Below are 22,027 nucleotides of genomic sequence, written 5' to 3'. Positions count from 1 at the left end.
CTTGCAAAGCCAGCAAACCTCTCTCGTCCTTTTAGACTGAAAAAACAGAGGTCAGCTTGTAGACAAGGCACGGTCTGCCCAGTACAACGTTTCCTCATCCCAGGCATTAGAAGTCAGGTTGTGCTCCAGTGTCTTTCCCCTCCCTGCTCTTGAGACCTACACTGCTGGGCTGTTTTCATGGTCACCAGACCCTTCCAGGATGAGGAAGGCCCAAGATAGCTCATTATCTTTCTTGTATTTTTCTTTCAAGCTAGATGACTGCTGAACCAGAGGAAGGAGAGTGATGGGTGGTAAGCAGATCCTTCCCACACGATGGTAGTGTGCCTGGTGGGAGATGGATCTGCTGGTGCTGCAGCCGCTAACGGTACCCGAGAGAGCTAATTCAGGTATCACCGTGGCAGGGACTACATCTCAGCTGGCATTCACAGCGTGCACACACACACGCACACATGCACATGATGTCCTCACCACCCCTTGCTGCATGCTGGAAAACTTGGGGCGCACTCTGCCCACAAGGACATGCAGCTGTACCCCCGCAGGTCCGAAGGACGGACACACCGTGTTCCCTGGTCATCCTGGCTCTCAGCCTGCATGCCTCTGAGAGCAGAGGCATTTTCCTTCATTTCTGTGTAAAACTAGAGCACACACTGGCTCCGAGAGAAAGCAAGCTCATGTTAATGACTGTTGTGTTGTTTTACCAGTGGTTCAGGAGACAAACACTGTATGTGACAGAGATCTGGGAGACAGCTTAAACGTTGGGACTGGTTTGGCTCAGCAAATCCCAACACCTCCGATGCGCTCATATTCCCTGGGACAGGTCTGCTGTAAACACAGAGGTACCAGATGATTGTAAAAGTTGTGTGCAGTGAAAGGGCTGGAAGACACTTCATCTGCCACCCAGCCCCGCAAAGGTCTCGGGACCTGCCTCTCCAGCCCCCCGGAGAAGATCTCCCTTGAAACATATCCCTCATGCTGCAGGGACACCCTCTGACTGCAGGTCTTTAGCTCATGATGCCTTTCCTTTTAACCCCATCACACCAGAACTCACATCCATAACTTCTTGTTGTGGGGAGATCCGGTGCAACCAGCTCAGCCAATACTTGTGATGACAGCCCTCATCATCACCATCACCCAGCCCGCTGCCTTCCTCAGTCACCCCTGGCCTGGAGGCTGTCCACATCTGGCTTGGCCTCCTCTTCTGCACCCTCTACACCATCTCCGTTGTGAGGAACTACACCATTCTCTGCATCATACAAGACGACTGACTTCATCAACTTACGTACTTCTTCCTTTGCATGTTGTCCCTCCACAACCCCAGGATCTCATTCCCCACCCTGCCCACAGTGCACAGCACCTTCTGCTTTGACCAAAGAAGTCGGCTTCAGAGCCTGTTTGACCCAAATACTTTTCATGCACTCCGTCTCCTTAGGGCTGCTGGTGGCCATGTCCTTCCATTGCTTCATTGCCCTCTGTAACCCACTGCACCGCATGTCCGCCCTCACGGGCACCAGGATCCTGGGCACAGGGCTGGCTGCTGCAGTGAGAGGCTTTGGTGTGCTGTCGCCCTTGGCTTTTCTTCTTAGGTGCCTGCCTTTGCTGTGCCAAAGCCCTCTCTCGTCCCTACTGTCTGCACCCAGACGTAATGAAGCTGGCATGTGCAGACATTTCTCTCCATATTTGGCCTGGCCTGTGTGCTGTTATCCTAGTCTTTGGAATGGATTCACCGCTCATTGTCATCTCCTGCGTTATGATTTGGACAACCATCATCAGTGACACATCTCAAGGGCAGCATCTCAAAGCCCTGCGGACCTCTGTCTCCCGTGTTTCTGCTGTCTCCACCATACTCTGGCTTGGGGAGAACCTTCATCTTCTTCTGATGTCCAGTACTTAACCTCTCTCTGTCTCCTGTTCTCAACTGTCTCATTTACACTGTGAACAACAAAGATATTTGAAAGGGCATCCTCAGGATGACCTCCAGGCAGCAGACCTAAACTGCCTGTGATTTAGGAGTGCAAGTTTGGAGGGATTCAGGCAATTCAGCCCAGACTCTTTCTGTCACAGAGAACCACAGAGCACAGTCCTTCTTATAATGAAACTGAATTCCACCTCGAACAATTGGGATTTCTGTCCCTACTACTCTCCTGGGAAGCTGTCTCTAACCAACAGAGGAGAGAGAGTTTGTAGTTCTCATTTATAAGTCTGTTCAGTCAGTAGTTTTGTACTGCTCGTGTCTGGGTGGGTAAGTGGTGAGCAGATAAGGTCTATGCATCTTCGTGCAGAGTTAATCTTACAAAGAAATAAAACCCATTGTGCTGTCCTGAACTCGGCTGGCCAGCCATGGAAGGGGCAGGAGGCGCATGGCCGAGCAGCGCAGGTCATCAGCCACAGACCGGTGTAAATCCGGCTCAGGAGCAGCCGCCCAACTCATTGCGTAGGGTTAAGCAGCAGAATTGGAGGAGCCGGTCAAACGCCCGTGGGTGTCACTTGCCCTTGAGGCACGGATGACCCGTGTACCCCTGACGGGCTGCCCCAGCCTTAGCTGCAGGCACAGGAGGCGTGCGAGGAGGGGCTGCAGGAGCCAGGGGCCACGGGCACGCGTCCTGCCGTGGGGCAGTGGTGGCTGGGGGGTGCTGGACTCTCGCCCCTCTCCCCATCCCGCAGGGAGGAGATTGCATCCCTAAGAGCAGCCACCCTGCACCCACAACACTTGGATGACTGCACTGCATTGCAGTTTGCAATCATCCCACTAATTGGGCTTTCAGTAAACCGATGTGTCTAACCAGCCCGCAAACTTCTCTTGGTCTTTAGACTCAGCCGTTAGAAAATAGCATTACCTGTATTTCTTTCTATATTGCAGAGATCATTTGGTTTTAATGTGTATTTTATCAATACTTTATACTCTTGAATACTGGGAAATGTGAAATACTACAGCTGCCTTGTACATCAAATCAATGTAAACACAATGAGAATATGACAAGAGAAGACGAATACGAGTAGTAAGTTATTAAACAATATTTCCTGTATGATTTCTAGAGCCAGAACCTATTTGTTTATTCATTTTTATTACATTACCTGAGAGGCTGCATTTAAAAATTCGGAGTGGCATACTACCCAGGAAATTGATATCTGTTGCACACCATTTTCTCCTTCTCAGTGAAAGAAATTTCATATTTTTTTGCCCAAGATGTTGACTCACGTGATTCTGTGATGCCAGCTTTTATGTCTTTCATTTACACAGTGTAAATAAAATGTGTTTAACATTTAACACATAAAATGTGTTAAAAAAGAGAAAAGAAGAAAAAAGAAACATGTTGTTACATTGCCTGTTAGGTAGCAGATCTGAAGGAAAAATTGCCTTTTCATTTCACAGAGCAGAATTTTATAATTTGACAAAATGGAATTTAAAAGAGTTTTAACGCAAAGTTTGTTTGGACTTCTTTTTCTGAGAACAAGAACCCTGGAAGCATTTAAAGTAGCCCACTTGCAGTGATAAGAAATTGCAGCATCATAAATAACGTAGACAGGAGAACTCCTTAAGACGGTCTGTAGTAGGTGATTTCAGCCCTCTTTCCTTGACCATTTAACGTACTTCGGAGGATGCTTGGATGAGCTTCCTACGATTCTTAGAGAATGCAGAGCAGTAAACTGCTGCACAGTGTGCACAACCATGCTCTTTATCAGCACCCTTCGCGAGTTCTTTGGGACTTACGTCCATGACCGACGGTCTCTAATCGAGTCTTCACGATGAGCAAGGCAGATGTTGCTTTTACATTTGGCCTGCACGATGTCCCACCTTCCTGAAACACCGGGAAACTCTGTCCCTGCCCACCTCACGGTCATTTACATCCTGGCCTCAGCCTACACTAACATATGGGCCATAGAAGGAAAACCAGCCTTTTACGCTTGTAAGGAAATGTTCAAAATCTGCAGGACGCCTCTGTGAGAAAAAAATTCAAAACGCTGATGCTGCTCAGCCAGGCTGCGTGCTGGAGGTTACCTGCCCCTCCCAAAGCACAGGGCCAGAGGCAGCTGTTGTAAATTATAAACAGTCTTTACAAATAAACAGTTTGCTTTACTTCTGCATTAAGACTGCTTCTCTTTCCTAGAGATCCAGCGTCTGACAGCTTGGGATGCTAATGGCCTAAATCACTCGGATCTTTTGTGCAACTGAAGTGCTCCAGGAGCCACAAGACCAAGGAAGGCTGCTCCAAGCAGCAGCCAGCACAGCCTGGACCGCTTACCTGCAGTGCCAAGCCCACTGGATAGCACATGCACTAACAAAAACATAATTTCCCTGATGTTTGAGTCACCAAACCTTGCTCCTCAGTTGGTTCAATCCAGTTGCAAACAGCTTTCTGCAGTAGGTATTCATATTTGCAGCAATGACTGCGCCAGATTTACACAAGAGCATTGCACTGATTTTCAAGAGCATTCCTTGGGAGTACTGTGCCTGCCCATCGCTGCCCCACCACAGCCTCGTGTCTGAATAACCAGCTGCCAAGTTTTGCAGTGTTGTGTGCCACCATTCCATCTGCAGTCCAACGCAGATCACCAAGTACATTACACTTTCCCTGCCAACTCTTGGTAATTAAACAATATATGACTGTCTTGTTTGCAATTAATTTCTCCAACTGTCTTTATGTCAAGGGCTGGGAAACCTAAGGACTAAAGGTCCCTGTGACTAGCATAAAGTCCTGAAAACCACAATATCTTTTCCAATAAACTGCATGCAGGAAATTCCCCTTCCCTATGGCACATCAAAAGACAGTCTGACCTTTCCCGTGTCCTTTAGCAGATAGTAAACTGGACCACCTTAAGGTTATGTTTGTTATTGTGCAACTGAGGTTGTGAGCACAGGGGTAAAGATGCAGACCCAGAAGCATAGACGTGAATCCAATTATTCGCTTGCTTGCATACAAAGCAGCAGGCAACTCATTGAAAAGCAGACATTTCCAACTATGGCAAATTAAGTCCTAGTGAGGCAGGCTAAGACTGCTGACAGAAATTACACTGTGCATTCAGCCTTTCTAAAATCAGGAAAGCTTCTTTTGCAATGGGTTAATTCATTCATGTACTGGGCAACCTCTCCCCTCTGCAGGTAGGTTTGTGCACATGGACAAACGGGACAAGTTTTCAGGCACAGACTTTCCTCTCCAGACCTGAAGACAGGCAGTTAAGTTGGTATGACTCTTACAAGCACATCTTTTTTGTTGGTTTTCTAATCATGTTTCAATCTCAGTCTTGCAGCCCTTTGCACAGCACCTGAAGCTCTGAACTTCATGTCTTGCGTTTGCCCTCTGCCCTCTTCTTGCCCAACAGTCATTGCTAACTCTGTATTCACAGTCACGTTATTATTTTGTTCCTCCGTTGCTAAACCCCATCATTTACACCAATGAAACAATGGAAATTCATAAGGAAATCATCAGGGTAATATCCCAAAACAACATCTGGGCTTGCCCCTGACCAGCCTTGGCCAGCTGCCACCCACTTGGGGGGCTGCAAACCCCAGGAGCGGTACCAAGACAGCCGCTTGATGGTGAAAGGTGCTCTCTTCTGGGTGCTCTGGAGATGTCAGCAGGAGTTCACAGACCGGTATGATCCCACCCAGTCCCTTGGGTTTTTCTCACTTGCTCATTTCAGTGGATGTCTCTGTCCATATTCCCTGTGCCAGAGACCTCTTCCTCCCCTTCCCACCCAAAGGCTTTGTGTTTCCCTTTCCTCCAAGGGCTCAGTGAGAGTCTGAAGTCTCCCTTATTACACGAGTCTGGACACCTAATGTTGGTGTAACACAAGATCTTGCTCTTTTGTCTCTGGGCTCCCACTGCAGTTAGGATCTTGTCCGCAGCAAAGCATGGTGCTCCTTCCCTCTCCTTTGGGTAACGGCACTAACACAATCTTCAGTGTTCGCAACACTCACGTCTCCTTCCCTAGGCGTCAGTACGTGCTGCCTGCTGGCTTGCACTGCCCTGTATGGCCCGCTGACAAAAGCACTTTCATCTTTCTGGTGTAGGTCTGGTTACCCCCAGTTCCACCATCACCAGCCAAGAGGAATTCACACCCAGCACAGCGACGACTAAAGACTGATGCCTGCAGGAGGATTTGCATGAGAGAGGGGAGCTTTCTCAGGAGAAGGCTTGTCCAAGAGTCAGACCTGCTAGCGCTGCCCAGTGCAATGTGTCCTCCGAGGTGTGGAACAAGTGCCACACGCTGTTTCTTGCAGGGACGTCCACTGCCCTTGGACAGCAGCCCCTGGGTTCGCTCTGCTGGCCCCCAGGCTTTCTGTCCTCTTCCCATAGCTCTCAGCTTTTCCTCAAGGGTTTTAAGTTTACCCCATGGTGGCAGGGCTATTTCTGTCTGCAGTGTGCAGATGCTGTGCAGTGCAAAGTCGCTGTTCTGTCCCTCCTGGACCAAATGTCCACAGTAAGTTTTGTGGTGCGTGGGATGTGATGGGAGCCGGGTGCAGTGAGCCAAGTGGTCCTTCCTGAGCTGTGTCCCAGAGAAGAGACACGTTGGCTTCCCAACGTGCTAGTGAATGGTTCAAAGCTGTGCCAGGGGAAGTTTAGACTGGACATTAGGAAGTATTTCTTTACCAAGAGGGTGATCAAACACTGGAGCAGGCTTCCTAGAGAGGTGGTCGATGCCCCAAGCCTGTCAGTCTTTAAGAGGCATTTGGACAATGCCCTTAACAACATGCTTTAACTGTTGATCAGCCCTGAACTGGTCAGGCAATTGGACTAGATGATTGTTGTAGGTCCCTTCCAACTGAAATACTCTATTCTATTCTAGTAAAACCCAGGAGACAGCAGAGTGGTCTGGTGGGACTATGATGCTGAGAGCTCTCCAGCTGAGCCAAGTACCAGCAGAGTCTTTAGAATCATAGAATCACAGAAGGGTTTGGGTTCGAAGGGACCTTTAAAGCCCATCCAGTCCAACCCCCCTGCACTGAGCAAGGACATCTTCAACCAGATCAGGTTGCTCAGAGCCCCGTCCAACCTGACCTTGAATGTTTCCAGGGATGGGGCATCTCCCACCTCTCTGGGCAACCTGGGCCAGTGTCTCACCACCCTCATCGTAAAAAATGTCTTCCTTATATGCAGTCTGAATATACCCTCCTTTAGTTTAAAACCATCACCCCTTGTCCTATCACTACAGGCCCTGCTAAAAAGCCTGTCCCCAAAATAAGCCTCTGGCAATGAGCCTCTGTGTATGTATCGTGAGTCTTTCAAGTCTAAGAGAAAACTAATGGAGATAATAAAACAAAATCATATTCTTCTCCTTATAAGCACTTCCATTTGCAGCATCACTTTCTGAGCAGCCTGTTGTGATGTTGCCTGCTCTGTGTGTGCCCTGGAAGATGAACTGAACCACAGGCAGGCACTCCCAGGGCCACACTGTCCAATTTCCACAGACAAGCCAGGCTGATGTAAACCTGGCTTTGGTTAGACACGGCCCAGAGTGAGCAGGAGAAGTATGCTGCATGACGTGTACACTGAAACAAGTCTACAGCTTGGTAACTACTACAGAAAGTAATTATGGACTAAGTAGAAACAGGGCATCATTTGCCTTAGTGTTGGCTCAGGACCTATTCCAATTGAGCAGGCGTCCGGGTGAGCAAGATTGCTTTCCCACGCACAGAGCTACACACCTTGCTGAGGGAGCCGGGACTGGCATTTCTTGAGGTGTCAATAATGTCGCAAATTAAGGTCCAGGGTTTGCGTTCACCTCAGTTTTGACCTCTATTGATTCAAACCACTAATAGAGTTGAGACAGAAGTGGATTTGCATTAATTTGCTAGAGCAGTGCTGGTGACTCAGGGACCCCAGTGATGTTTCATACAGTTGCTCTGTAGGTCCAGGCTCGGTGGGGTCCCGCTGGTGAGACCCCGCCAAGCCATCCACATACTTCACTCACTCAGAAAACGCAGGGAATCATTCCCCCTGAACATTTCTGCAGAGGCTGTGCGGTCAGTGACACGGCTGTATCTGCTGGCAATTAGACCGCTGCGGGTTCGCCAGCTGAATTTAAAGGGTTTTATTGATCAGCGAAGTGTTGTTTATTCAATTCTCCAGCCTTGCAGGAAAATTGCTCCTTTATTATTCTCTAAAGGAGCAATGTTCAGGACAGGGCACACATTCCTAAAACACACCTACTGCAAAATATCAGCCCAGATTTGATACATACATGCAAAGAGATTATTGTGTTTTATATGAAGATCGCAGACATGCAGAATTTTCAGTATAAATTAAACCCAAATTAGTAGTTTGACCTAATGCAACTCAAACATTGGAAACCAAAGCCAAACTTAGATTTGTTTCTTACCTCAAAACTGTACAGAACCAGTGATTCCTGGCAAAAAGAAATGCATCATCTCTGTTTTACAAGGGAACTGGGGACAATGCTGTAAATGTGCCATTTGCTGAGTGTCGTAGCACTAGTTTCTTTCTCCCTGGCACCTTTTGTGACCATGCTGGATCATCTTCACATCAATTTTGCAAGGTTAGGAACCAAGTGAGACTTGATTGGCTTTGGAATTGAGATGATAGTTTCTTTTTTAATTATTTGTTGAAATCAGGGACATGTAGCAAGACAAGGAATGTCAAGATCTGCAGCAACAGAAAAGAAAGATATTAAGTGCTAAAACAAGAGCTTGGAGGCAGTTTTCATTACAACAGATCAGGCTTAAGGCAGAGCAGCTGTTGGATTTAGGTAGTTTCTCAACTGCTTGTGTAGCACTGAGTATTCCTTGTGCTGTAGAAAATTTTCAGAAAAAAAGCATTTCTGTGTAGTGAAGCAAGACCTAGGCAGCAGAACAGGTGCAGTTTAAAGGCTCTTTAGATATCTTTCTTCATCAGCCAAGATCTGAGGTGCCTTCAGAGACTTTTGAGGAGCTAAGTCAATCTATATTAGCTGTGGTTTTGGTCTTTTCTGGTTTGTGTATGGCCACTGACTGCCAGTTGTCTGATCCACTCTGTGGGTGTCAGAGGCAAGTGCATCGCAGCTTCGGACTGGTTGAGGCTGGCAGGGACCTCTGGGGGTCATCTGGGCCAGCTCCCTGCTCCAGCAGGGCCACCCAGAGCAGTTGCCCAGGACCACGTCCAGACAGCTTTTGAATATCTCCACAGATGGAGACTCCACAACCTCCCTGGGTAACCTGTGCCAGTGTTTGACAACCCTCACCGTAAAAAGGTGTTCACTTGTGTTTAAAAGGAACTTCCTGGATCTCAGTTTGTGCCCATTACCTCCTATTGTATCATCGCACACCACTGGAAAGAGTCTGGTGCCCTCATCTTCATTCCCTCCTATCAGGTATTTAAACACCTTGATAAGATTCCCCCGAACCTTTTCCTCTCCAGGCTGAGCAGTCCCAGCTCTCTCAGCCTCTCCTCATAGGAGAGATGCTCCAGTCCCTTCAGCATCTTGGTGGACCTTTGCTGGACTCAGTCCAGTATGTCCATGGCTCTCTTGTACTGGGAAGCCCAGAACTGGACACGGTACTACTCCAGGTATGGCCTCACCAGTGCTGCGCAGAGGGGAAGGATCCTCTCCATCACTGGTTTTCCTGGTCCCAACACCAGCAACAGGGAAGAGCTGGCTGAAAGTGTTAACATTACAGCAAATTGCTCACAAATAATTTTATACAAACAATATATATAGGTAATATGTGAATAACAGGAGTAAAATTAAGAAATAAACTGTGCGGCTAGGTCCCATCAAAGTTAAAGTAACATTTGCTTACTCCAAAACTCAAGAAGCAGACACAAAAGGGCCTTTTGGAGAGGTGAACTATGCAGGGAACTTGAGCATAATGGAAGAAGTAACCTCCAGATATGACTGAGAAAGGACGGCCAAGAGACAAGTTAAACTGAAGGAGCTGATGGAAGGAAATTCTGGGAGGCACTGTAACTGTGAAGCAAAACTAAATCATCCACAGTTGTCTTTGTGCTGCTAAAATTGAAAACAATACTTTATGCACCACAGGTGCTAGCAAAAAATTAACATCAGTATTCTCAAATGGAGGAGAAATCTTTGGCTTATTCTGTAATAGCAATAAATGTCATGCCTTTATTGATAGGAAACCAATATTAGCAGAAACTGACCATAAAAAAACTCATTGGCAAGAGGAATGGAAGAAAACACTCCAAGTGTGTGATCTGCAAATCAAATAAATACTCAGGATGGACTTGGTATTTACAGACACTCTGTCTAGACCTTCTGCAGCAACGCAACACCTCTGAAGCCAAGATGAGGTCTGGTACCCGTCAAGCTGCTAATGGAGGGCTCAGTTCAGCCCTGGGGGGATGTTGTCCAGCACTTTCTCTCTCCAGGACCAGCATTCCTCCTGTGTCATCCCTAACGCTGCTGATGTGAGCACGACCCTTCAGGTCGTGACAGCTGCTCAGGCACCATTGGCCATGGCTTTCAACCCACACGTGAGCTGTGCCCCATCCTGGCCCTGCCAGAGAGAACCAGAATGGGATTATCCATTCTCGGGGTTTCTGCTCCTGACCTGAAACTGGATCCTGCAGGATCCCGTGTGATCCACCACTTGTAGGACAACCTTGCAGGTATCACCATGCTGGCCTGCACAAATACCTTCAGAGCATCTAAGAACCATTTCTGAAGAGAGGGCTCTCACTACCCCATGTTCCCATCCTCAGCCTCCTGCCCATGCCCATGTACTTCAAGGCCATGTCTGAATCTTATCAGTATTCTATATTTTGCCTCCTTTTCCCCTTTCTGCCCCTAACTGCAATTCCTTGAGCAACTTTGTTCTTTAGGTCAGCCAGGGGGGGTTGAATTACACCAGGATACATATCCTAAAGATAACCCAGAAGGGCAACGTGGCCTCATCTGTCAAACCTGAAGCCTGGTGTGTTTCTAACCAAGCTTTCCTTGGAAGTTTTGCTAGTGGCAGTCACAAACAGCCCCGGGTAGCCTCTCTCCACCCAAACCCCACTGAGGAGATGGGGATGCTCAGGGAGTCACACATCATCATTCTCCTCCCCATTTCAGATGAGCCCGTGGCAGTAAGGGCTGAAAGATGGCCTGAAATATTTCTGTGGATCCAACACAGTGAAGATGTTCAAGCAGCAAAACAAAATAGCTCCCCTGCAAGCCATGGAGACAGCAGCCTTAGCCACAGGCTGTCAGATTCCCTTTTGAACTAGCCTGACTCTGCCCTTTCAAATTTCTGATTTGCAGCACACTTTGTGCAATCAGCCCTGTGTATTAGTAGAAAATTAGGAATGGCAAAATTATTCTTACTGCATCTTAAGCAATGCTTGAATGAGTGCTTCTTCAGGCAAACATATTCTTTATGGGTATTTAAGCTTGTAATCATTATCAGTTTAAAGCTAAAGGCAGCTAAAAGCTAAAAATACACGGTTTTTTGTATGACTTTCTGCATAAAATATAAAAATTTATATAGTGAATGAGAAGAAAAGGTAAGTCGCGGTTTCGTTTCTTGTCATGATGTGGTCCATGTGTCATGTTCCCATTTTAGCACACTGCTAAACCCAAAAAACAGGACGTGGGTGTACATCGAGTGCCAGCAGTGACGGCACATGCCACCAACGGCAGGACATTTCGCTGCAGCACTGAGACTTCCACTGGCTCCCTGCTCTGGCAGCGCTGGTGCCCGAGCAACCCCAAAATGAATGGCCAGCACTCAGCTTCCCCGAGGTGCTGGTGGGGTTTGGGCATCAGCAAAAACATCTGGTTAGCAACAAACATCTGGAAAGGTTCCTCTATTGGGGTGAAGTTTCCAAGCTGCTCGTTTTTAGCCACAAGGAGGGTGTCTGGTACCTCGGTGGCCTGACCAGGCTGCTCACCTCCGACCATGCACACACCTGGGAGAGGCGGGAGGGAGGAGCCGTTCCCCTCTGGCCTGGCTGACATGGCCAAAGGCACAGCTGGCATGCCCAATCTGATGCCTCTGAAGCATCCCCTTCCTCTGTTATAAGCTATCTTATTAAAAAATAAATTTACAGGTGTTCTTTTGGGAACAGTTTTTCACCTACGTGTTTACTCAAAGTATGGTCAAATAATATAGTTAAGGAATAAAGAGACCCCATGCATGCGAACTTGCAACACTTGCTTTTATTTCTGTGTTATTCCTTTTGGAGACTTTTTCAATACCGTGAATTTTAATAAAGAAGCAATTCCTAAAATGAACTCCATTACACACCTGTGATTCAGATGAACAAGTTCACTGCATGTCTTTCCACCTGACTCCAGAGAAAACGGCTGAGATGTAGATTTATTGTCACACTGCAGCGAAAGCCACCTGCCTCCACCTTGTAGGGGATTTCCCACAAGTGACGTACCTGGGGTAGGTTCTCATTTCTTTGGCCACTTTCCTTCCACCGCCAAATAGAGATCCTGACTTTTGTCTTTGTCTTACATTTTCTACAAACTGTTGGGGAAAGTGATGCGGGGATGTCGGGTGATCTGCGATCGCAGAAGACTTAGGCACGTTGCCTGAAACAGTGCAAAGAGAGCATTTAGGGTGGGAAGCTTGAAGTCCCACCAAGGTGTTCATCACTTTCTGATAGCGACATCTCACTTTATTCTTGCAGCAAATGACTCTTGGGGCAGATGAACACTTTCACAACCTTCTCTTTTATCTGTTGTGTCCGTACACCATACACAATGGGGTTCAGCAGCGGGGGGAAGAGCACGTACATGTTGGCCAGCAGAATGTGGGTGTGCTGGGGGACTTGCCGACCAAAGCGGTGCATTAAAACAGTGAAAAAAGCAGGAATATAGAAAAGTAATATAACACAGAGATGAGAGCCACAGGTGCTGAAAGCCTTGTGACGGGCAGTCCTGGAAGGGAGTCTGAATAATGCCAGAAGAATTAAGACATAGGAGACAGCAATGAGCACAACATCTACCACTATTGCTGCAAAAGGCACTGCGAGGCCATACAAGATATTGATGGAGATGTCAGCACAGGCCAGCCGGGCGATGCCCATGTGCTCGCAGTAGGTGTGTGGGATGACGTGGTGCCCACAGAACAGCAGCCTTTTCAAAAGAAATATACATGGGAAAATGATGCAGAAACTTCTCAGCAAAGCCACCAGCCCAGTTTTGACAACGACTGACCGGGTCAGCACTGTCACGTACCGCAGCGGGTAACAGACCGATCAAACGCCATGGCCAGCAAGATCATCGACTCTGCCGAGAAGCTGAAATGCAGGAAGAACATCTGGGTCAGGCAGGCACCGAAGGAAATCTCCCCGGCGCCGAACCAGAACACAGCCAGCATCTTGGGCAGAGTCGTGGTCGACAGCATCAGGTCAGCGATGGCCAGCATGGACAGGAAGAGGTACATGGGCTGGTGGAGGCTACGTTCTGTCCTTATGACAAACAACACGACACCATTTCCTAGCAAGGCAGCCAGATACATGGAGCAGAATGGGATAGAGATCCAGATGTGCGCCTTCTCCATGCCTGGGATGCCAGACAGGATGAAAGTTGCTGGTGTCAAGCTGGTAAGGTTGAATGGTGGCATGTTTCACCTGAAAGCAAAGGCAGAAGACACTGCAGAAAATTATTTTAGACGCTTAAGCTCTTCCATCACTATCAAATGCCTTGTATCACCTTCTCTGATCTACTAATAGCCACAGCCAGAGGTATGAACCCAAATGAAGAGCCGTGGTCTGCAATGTATTGCAGCATGTACTTATACTCCTACTATGTGTGAACGGCAATGTCCAAATTTTCTCCTCACTTGATTTGAACACAATGTAAGTGTATTTTTCTTCCATGTACTTCCACTTAGATCAGAATGAATGGAGACAGAATCAACTCTTATTGCACAAACGCCTTAAACTGATGTTCTTGTAAGTCCAGAGTAGAAGGAAGAAGTCGGGAATGAGAGAGGAAAGGTCAAGTGTTTGCAGGGATGCACAAGATGTTCTCAGACATCAGGAACTGCAGAGGGGATAATTGGGAGTTTTAAGGTACCTGGACACGCTAGGTTAGAGAACAAAATGAGCTCTAGGTTTGAAGCTGGCTGCCCATGTTCCTTCCTTATCTCCAAACTTCTCTCTCCCTTTCCTTTTGGTTCTGGGACCCAGTTCAACTTGCTCTGCACCTCTTTTTCAGTGCAAATCTAGCAGAAATAAAATTTAACCAGGCACTTGGAAAGACATTTGTGTCAGAGGAAAGCCTGTGTGAGATGGAGCTCCCCCACCAGCCGAAGAAAGGGGTGCACTGCTGCCCTGGGGAGGTCTAAAGGGCACTGGAGGCCGGATCAGGCCCAGACTCACACAAGTTAAAATGGGATGTGACTTTTTTCCAGCAGCTTCTGCAATAACAGTCAGCTCTTAAATATCAAAACTCAAAATAGGAATTACCCATAACGCAGCCGAGATGAGAAAGTGATGCAAGTACCTAAAAACAAAACTGTGAGATTGCTGCATACCAAAATATTGACTCCATCTATAAGAAAGCAATTGTATTTTAAACAACAGATTTGCTTCCCTACTCACACTTAGGGAGAGAGAGACACATTTCACGTCTAAAACATCCTGAACAAATAAAGTCCAAGGATCTTGCTCCATAGAAACAAAACATGACAGTGGACTGTCTTTAAAAATAAAATTAGTCAAAATAATAACTATCTAATTCTGTAAATTATTTAAAACAATTCAGTATAAATATTGCATGAAATGAAAACATATGTGATATATTAACAGACAAAATATTATTAATGCTGATAATATATATATTCTGTGCTGCCATACCAGAAGCTAGCATCTCCTGCAAAATACAAAGGTTAAACTGCAAATAAACAAGGATCCACTGCACCTGCAGGTGGGAATCTCAGTGCAACCAGGAGCTCTGCACCAGAGGAGACTCTCAGCATTAGACCCCTTCCTCCATAATCTAATCACCACCCTAAAACTGTATTAATACAGATACAGCTCTAAGGATGCATTTCCTACAGCTACCCTGAGCAGTTCCTTGGATTCTTCTTTCCTAAAATCTTTTAGTCCTAATTTAAACTAAAAGTTATAACCTAGAAAAAAAAATCACATTTTTATAGAGCTGCCTAAGGATTACAAAAAGGTCTGCAGAAGTCTGTCGGCATCACTGCAGAGGGCTTTAGCTGCAAGCACCTCTGGTTTGCCCTGCGCGTCCCCAGCACCCGGCACAAGGGCTCTGGATGAGGACGCGGCTTCCCTGTGCTGCGGGGGCAGAGGGGCTGGAGCCCCCCTCGCTGCCATCCACGGGGGCAGCCTCCCCCACAGATAATCGGCCTTCAGGAGAGAGGTTAGGGAAACGAAAATGGGGTGGGAGAGAAAGGTTTTGTTGGTGATTCATTGTCTCCTAACAAGAGAATGAAAATAATAGAAGTATTTCTCTTGCGTGGCCTGAGCCCGTCGGCAGCTCTCCCGCGGGAGCAAGACGTGGGACGCTGCAGCTGACCCAGGCGAGCTGCGGGCACCGGCCGGGGCAGTCCATGCTGGCGTTGCCTTCACGTACATCATCCTGTGTGTGGTTTGCTCCTGCCTGCTCGTGCTGCCCTGTCATCTTTAACTCAGCAACCCCAGCTCTCAAAACCACATAATCTCAGTTAGAGAGTGGCTGATCTCACAGGTAGGCGAGGGAAGGCTCTTCACATATTGATTGTTAATCAGGAATTTGGCATCTCTGCACCAGACTCTCAACATCCTAGAGATCCTTCTGGCCCCAAATCCATAATGCAAACAGCTCACCAGATCCCTAAGAGGAACGCAGGTCCCCGGCTGCGCTCCGGGCAGGGGCTGCGGTGCCGGAGCCGGGGCGGTGGGGGCACTTTTACCTCTCTGCAGGATCCCAGGGGACGGAGGAAGCACTGTGCCCTGCTCAGCAGCTCTGTAAGTGCCCTCCAGCCGAGGAGACGTGCCCTGGGACGTCGTCCCCCACTCCGCCAGCCCCACCTTTGCACCACACACATTATAAGCGTGTTGCTCTGCAGACACATTTGCAGGTCCCTAATGCGTGGCTCTGTGTCTTCCCTGCCTCCCTTCCCACCAAGCACACAATTATACCCGCGTTGCTTTGCATTTCGTGTCCTCGGGGCCCTGGTTGGACTGACGTGATGTAGCTGCAGGTTGTGGCAAGACACAGTCAAGCTTTGGAAAAACAGGCATGACAAATCCTAAAAAAGCGGTCTGACTTATCAAAAGTGCCGAGCATCCAGACATACAAACACGATGCAATTACTTTTGCAAATATCTTAGCACATATGTATAAATAGCAATCCATGTTTTGAATAGATTATTGAGCTTGATACATAACACTCTTGGTGATTAATGCAATAAAAGGAATTTGGAAGAGTTTCCCCATAGGAATGAGAGAGGCAATCTGTGGGCTGTGCTCCTCTAGGGGATGGGAGGAAGAGTTTGGGGCTTAGGACCCCTCCTTGGATGAATGACGGGACACTGCCCCCAGTTCCCAGGTCAGTCGGTGACCACCGCTCCCTTCAGCCCCTCAGGAATCTCGCCATGCAAAGGGTTAGAAACACATTAGTCTGCAGGAACTATTTTCTGCAGGCTGAATCATTGCAATACAAATTAGCCTCCGAGCAGAGGCAGCTGTGGATGTCACGGGCTCAGCAGCACACCCACACCTGAAGAAACACAGCAAGATTTTGACCATGAAAAAAATAATTCCACAAGAGCACTTGTGGAGCACAGCATTCAACACACATAAAGCCCCCACGGCAGAAGTCCCACCGTGCTAAGCCTTGCTTAGGATTGCAGGCCTTGCAGGTATTTGGGATTGCTACACAAAATAAGGCGTGATGCCTGGCTGGGTCAGAGCCCAGGGCCAGTACAGGCGGCCAAGAGAGCTGCAGGATGGCTGGATCGATGCTGCAGTGGCATCACTGCTTCAGGGACCTAGAAAAGCACAGTTAGTGCTATCAAGGATGATGCTGGGCAGATGATATTCATTGTCCTGGCCAGGCTGGAGATCGTCCACCACTGCTGCCTGTGCCAGGGAAGGAGCCAGTGCCCGGGAACACGGGTGGGCACTTAAGCTCACCCATCTGTACAAATACGTGGTACAGCATTTCCCAGGGAGGTTGCAGCCAGCAGCCAGCAGACTCTCGAGTGATCCCCGGGCGCAGGAGCTGGCAGTGCCCAGGGCTGGATCAGCCCCCTGATTCGGAGGGTGCTGAGCATCCCGTACACAGGCTATTCCGTGCCTGCCAGGCTCCCAGCAGTGCTCCCATATCTTCAGGTGCCCGGCCACCTTTAAAAAAGCCCAGCTCCCAGGGATGAGAACCAGCTTGCTAACAAGATAGCTAGCTGAAGTTTATCAGCCCAGCTGCCTCCATGGACAAGGAGAAGAGAGAAGGGCGTGAAAACAAGAGCAGAGCTCATGCTGCCCTGCAAGCATAAATGGTCCTTACACTCCCCGCTACACAGACTGCAAGGGACCACAGTCCTCCAGCAACTGCCAAGTCACACCAAAAACCCCATACAGAAGCTGAGCAAAGTCAGGAGGTTGTTTCTGTGGGAAAAAAATATCTACATTCAGTGATTTCTTTACGTGTCATGAGTTCCTCCCAGGTTTACCAAAATATTTATAAGAATAAAAAGTAAAAACATGTTTAAAGTGGCAAATTATTTTAACACTTTTTTGTAACTGAAACCTTAAAACTGCCTGAATTTGAAACACAAGCATTTTAAAGAAATACTTGGTTCCACCAATCTTTTGTGTGTAAATGCTCCATTGATTTTTAGCGCACTTTCTGAGATGCCCTATTCTATTCCTCCTCATCTCCAGCCACTGATCTAGAGGGACACAGGTGTCTTGTAGGTCCTGTGTCACATCTACCAGCCCCATGTGGATGTCTCAGATGCCCAAGGGCATCTCCAGTGGTGCTGGGCTCCTCTGCATGAGAACGGAGCCATGCCAAGGGCTCCGCTGGCTGCAGCAGGAGGCTGGATGCACAACTCGCATCTAGATCCTTACATTTTGGTGTCTACCACCTCCACCTATCTCACTCCAGCATCAGCCTTAGACAAACAGCCCAACACAGGTCACATAGGCTCTGCACACATGTTCAGCCTCTCATGACTGCAGGGGCAGCCGTTGCCATCTGAGTGTTCAGGCATGGCCCCAAGCCGGGGCATTTCACAGCAGCACTGCCCTGAAGCATCAGTGGTGGTTTTAACTACTGGGGAAGTTTGCAAAGTCTCGACTTGGTGCAGCTAACACACTCCTCAGGCCACGGCTGATGCATGGAGACCCCAACGAACCTGTGATCACCACCCCCAGGACAAGCTATATCCCTGTGGCCGAGGGGCTGAAGCTTTTCTCCATCAGTAAACAGAGGCCATGACCAAGATCAGCTTGTCGATTGCTGCCAGCGGCTGATGTTGTCATAGGGAATTAACTTTATCCCAGCAGGTCAGAGGCTGCTGGCACATGCATAGTCACACATGGGCTCTGCCACGAGAGAGGGGCATTTTCCAGCCACAGTCTGTTATGGCTGCATATGGCACAACCTCATTCGCAGCCTCAGGCTCACACACAGCAAAGCAAAGGGGACAAGACTTGCAAAGACACTCAGCTCTGGTCCTGAGGAAGGGTCTGGAGAAGATGCTTTAGCCCCTGGTCCCACGTGTGACATTCAGCAAAGCACAAAGGGTTTAGGATTTGCTAATGGGAGAAGCTCTGAACTGGTGCATGAAACTAAAAATGTCTGTGCAACAATTGTAAACACATTCGGGATGAAAACCTGACTTACAGTTATCGCTGATGATTACCATAACCCTCACGGACTTCACTCCCGTAGGAGAAGCAGTGGCAAAAATGACAGATTGACTTTCAAAACAGTGTTTGCTCAGTTGCAGAAAGGCTGATGCCCGCAGTGACAGGAATTAGTTGGCTCAGATACTCCCTGCCTCTCTTCTGTTGGGCCAGATTTCAAAAAAAAGCAGCTGTGCCACTGTTTGTTTTGGAGTCCAAATGGGAGTCAAGCTCATTTATCACCTGGTCTTCAGCATCCCTGGATCTCAGTTCCTAACCTGTAAAAAAGCATATTTTCCCTCTCTGGTGTCTTTTCTTGCCGTGTTTTTTTCTCTGCATGCACACCTGGATCACAGACTCTATCTGTTAAGGGGCAGCACCATATTCAGGTAGGGCCTGCTCTCCCAGTTCCACAGCACAGAAGGGTCCTCATGTCTATTGCTTTTGAACGCAAGAAATCCAAGAGGAAATTAATTCTCATAGATGGAAGAATGCTACAGCACACAACTTCTTAATATGCACCCTGCTGCTTTTAGTGTGTGATCAACAAATGAGGTACTATAACTGGTTCATTTGGACAAACCAGTTACGGTACCTTGTTTGATGATGGTGGTTTTGCCAGTATCTCCACTGCTGCACTGATGTCTCCTTCTGCATCAATCAGTGCCTGCAAGTTTTCACTTTGGTCCTGGAAGCCCATGGCACTGAGCTGCTCCATTTGTCTCTCAAATCTGGTCTGTGGTGCCTCCTCATCCATCTCTGTCTGACATTCTGCTTCATCCTCATCTGACACCAAAATTTCATCATCCTCAGACTTACTGCTTTGTTCCGAGTCATCCATGCTTTCCAGATCCAGCTCCACATGCGAGTCCTCCAGACTAAGTATAAAATCTGGTACTTCTATTGAGAGGGTCTGTAATCCCAGCTGGATCTGTAGCAATGCCTGCAGTGCTCTGGGGTTTCTCAGCAAGAACGAAATCTCAGCATTCTCCATCTCCAGTGGCAGCTGCTGTGCCCATTGATCTTGAGGTGGAGAATTTCCATCACTTGATATGTGAGCGTTGTTCAGCAGCATTTGTGCTGGGCTGTTGGGGTTTGTTAATGCAATCTGCAGGTTGTGCATGAGCTCTGGGTTTCCTGTTAGCTGCTGAACCATGCTCTGAACCTCCCCTGAGTTGGGTACCACTGGACCTGCTGCAGGACCCAAACTCAGTGAGGCAAAACTGCCACCTCCGCTGCTGCTGGGAAATTGGCCATCATAGTCACCTGCATTATCACTGACTCCGTTGGACTGCGGAGCCCAAGGGTTGGGTAATGGACTCCGGTTTTCGGTATGGGCTGGTAGCCTGGCTCCACTCAGGGCTGGGCTACTGTCCAAGGAAGCAAAGGGGTTGTTGCCCAGCTGTGCCTGCACAGCATCCAGGATAGGCTCCTCAATTTCCCTGTACAGCTGCTCCAGAGCTCTGTACCCACCAGGGATGCTTTCGAGGTTGTTCATGGCCACGTCACGGTTCCTTATCATCTCCTGCATTATGGCAGGACTGCTGGAGGCCTCTAATATTTCTCTGATAGTGTGCGGGTTGGTGAGAATCTGACCGATCTCGGGATTTTCTTCAGCCAGCTGCTGTATCTGAGGGTTGGACATGATGAGATCCCTGACAAGATTGGCATTGTCAAGGATGTTCTGCACAAAGGTACTCTGCATCATCTCGCTTATCAAGCTGTGCACAGACACATTTTGTTCTTGAATGCTACTCACCAAGTCCAACATGTCTGTTGAGTCCAGGCCTAGGAGATGTACGCCTGTGACCCCAAGGAGGAACCCTAGCAAAAATGCATTGTTGTTGACGGTGTTCAGATCCAGGCCTGAACTGAGGATCCTAGACAAGAGGTCCTCCATGGTGTGGGCCACTATTTCCTGGCTGGAGGTCAACAGCTCAGACACGTTACGATGGATCAAGCATGGGTTTTGCAGATCAGCTATGCTTCCCAAGTAGAATAAGTTGGAATTACTGTGGCTGGGAGGTTGCATCAGGGTGGTCGCTCTTCCTTGATCTGCCAGGCCGTCCTGCGGTCTCTTTTGGGATCTGATGACCACGTGGATGTTGACCCCACTGTGAACTCCATGCTGGCTCAAAGTATCTTGATCCTTGAGGACTTTCCCAGCAAATATCAGGACCAGCAGATCAGGGAGTGTTTTGAAACGCTTGGCAACTTCTTCCTTAAACTCCTGGATGGTGCTGCTCTGAGCAACCTCAAACTGCTCCTTCTGCTTGAGGGTCTTCACAGTCACTTTGATGATGTTTGAGGAATCCATGGTGACAACAGGTTGACTAGTCTCCGCTGCCCCTTTGCTTTCAGACATGGTGGTTCTGAGACCAGGACTGCGCTTTGGTCTGTTGAAAAGCAGAGGTGCTGGCAGAAGTTGGGAATCAACAGGGTGAAACAGGGAGGTTTTGGCTGTTGCCCCTGCTATGGTGACAGCTGTCAGGAGGGAGAAGTGACACAGGGACAAGGGCCGCCTCTCCCCGCAGTGCAGACCAAATGAACATACCAGCCAGATGTTGCACAGCTGCTTTGCTCGCTCACCACCTGAGCAGCCCCCCCATGATCCTTGTCCCGCTGTGGCCTCCTGCCCACATAGAATTGTCATGCAGCCATCCCTGTGCTATGACATCACCGCTGATGTCAGAGTGAGCAGCAATGGCCTGGAGGGGGGGCACCTCCCTCGGAGCTGAGCTTGGGCTTCCTCGCCTCCACAGTCCCCAGCCAACCCAGTCCCTGGGGCACGGGAAAGACCACGACATGGGAAAATCGGCGCTCAGGGGACTCCAGGACCATTTCCATTCGAGATGACCACTGCACCCAGCCGCTCGCAGGCTGGCATCGTCAACCCCATTGCAAACTCCCAGGCACCCACGCTGTCCACTCTGGACCTTGCTCCCCTGTTTCAATGAACGCCCGCCTCCTGCCAGGTTTGCTTCAGGGATGCAAAGCACCCTGAAGCTTCGCATCCCATGCCCATCAGCCTTTGGGGCCTTTTGTGGTTTTGCCAGCCCTGCGCACCCACACCTAGGGTCAGCCCTCTCCTCTTGCAGGCTCCTAGCAGTGCAGTCTCCATCCCTGCCGCCTTCCTGACACCCCTGATCTCAGCTGTCTGAGAAGGAAATATCCCCCTTCTTCAGCCCCAGCCCCCTCACCTTTTCAACTCAGAAACACCAGCACCACAGAGCTATCTTAGTTTTATCCCCAAGATTTCCCCGATGGGGAA

The 22,027-nt window shown here is 48.6% G+C and overlaps 1 protein-coding gene and 1 pseudogene across 2 annotated transcripts; both read right to left on the bottom strand.

Moving 5' to 3' along the window:
* Window positions 1-12,566: 12,566 nt before the first annotated feature.
* LOC309586942 (olfactory receptor 52B2-like) lies at window positions 12,567-13,516 on the bottom strand (annotated as a pseudogene). The gene has a single exon. The product of its transcript is annotated as an olfactory receptor 52B2-like (transcript).
* Window positions 13,517-19,342: 5,826 nt separating this feature from the next.
* On the bottom strand, window positions 19,343-21,121 carry LOC309586580 (ubiquilin-1-like; the record flags this gene model as incomplete). The annotated part of the gene is made up of 1 exon (XM_082303722.1): window positions 19,343-21,121. One exon carries the CDS (start codon window positions 21,119-21,121, stop codon window positions 19,343-19,345), a length of 1,779 nt encoding a protein of 592 aa, XP_082159848.1.
* Window positions 21,122-22,027: the final 906 nt, after the last annotated feature.

This window comes from Platalea leucorodia (assembly GCF_965183815.1).
Source record: "Platalea leucorodia genome assembly, chromosome: 2".
In the NCBI taxonomy this organism is placed as follows: Eukaryota; Metazoa; Chordata; class Aves; order Pelecaniformes; family Threskiornithidae; genus Platalea; species Platalea leucorodia.
This window is presented reverse-complemented; position numbering and strand designations above follow the sequence as displayed.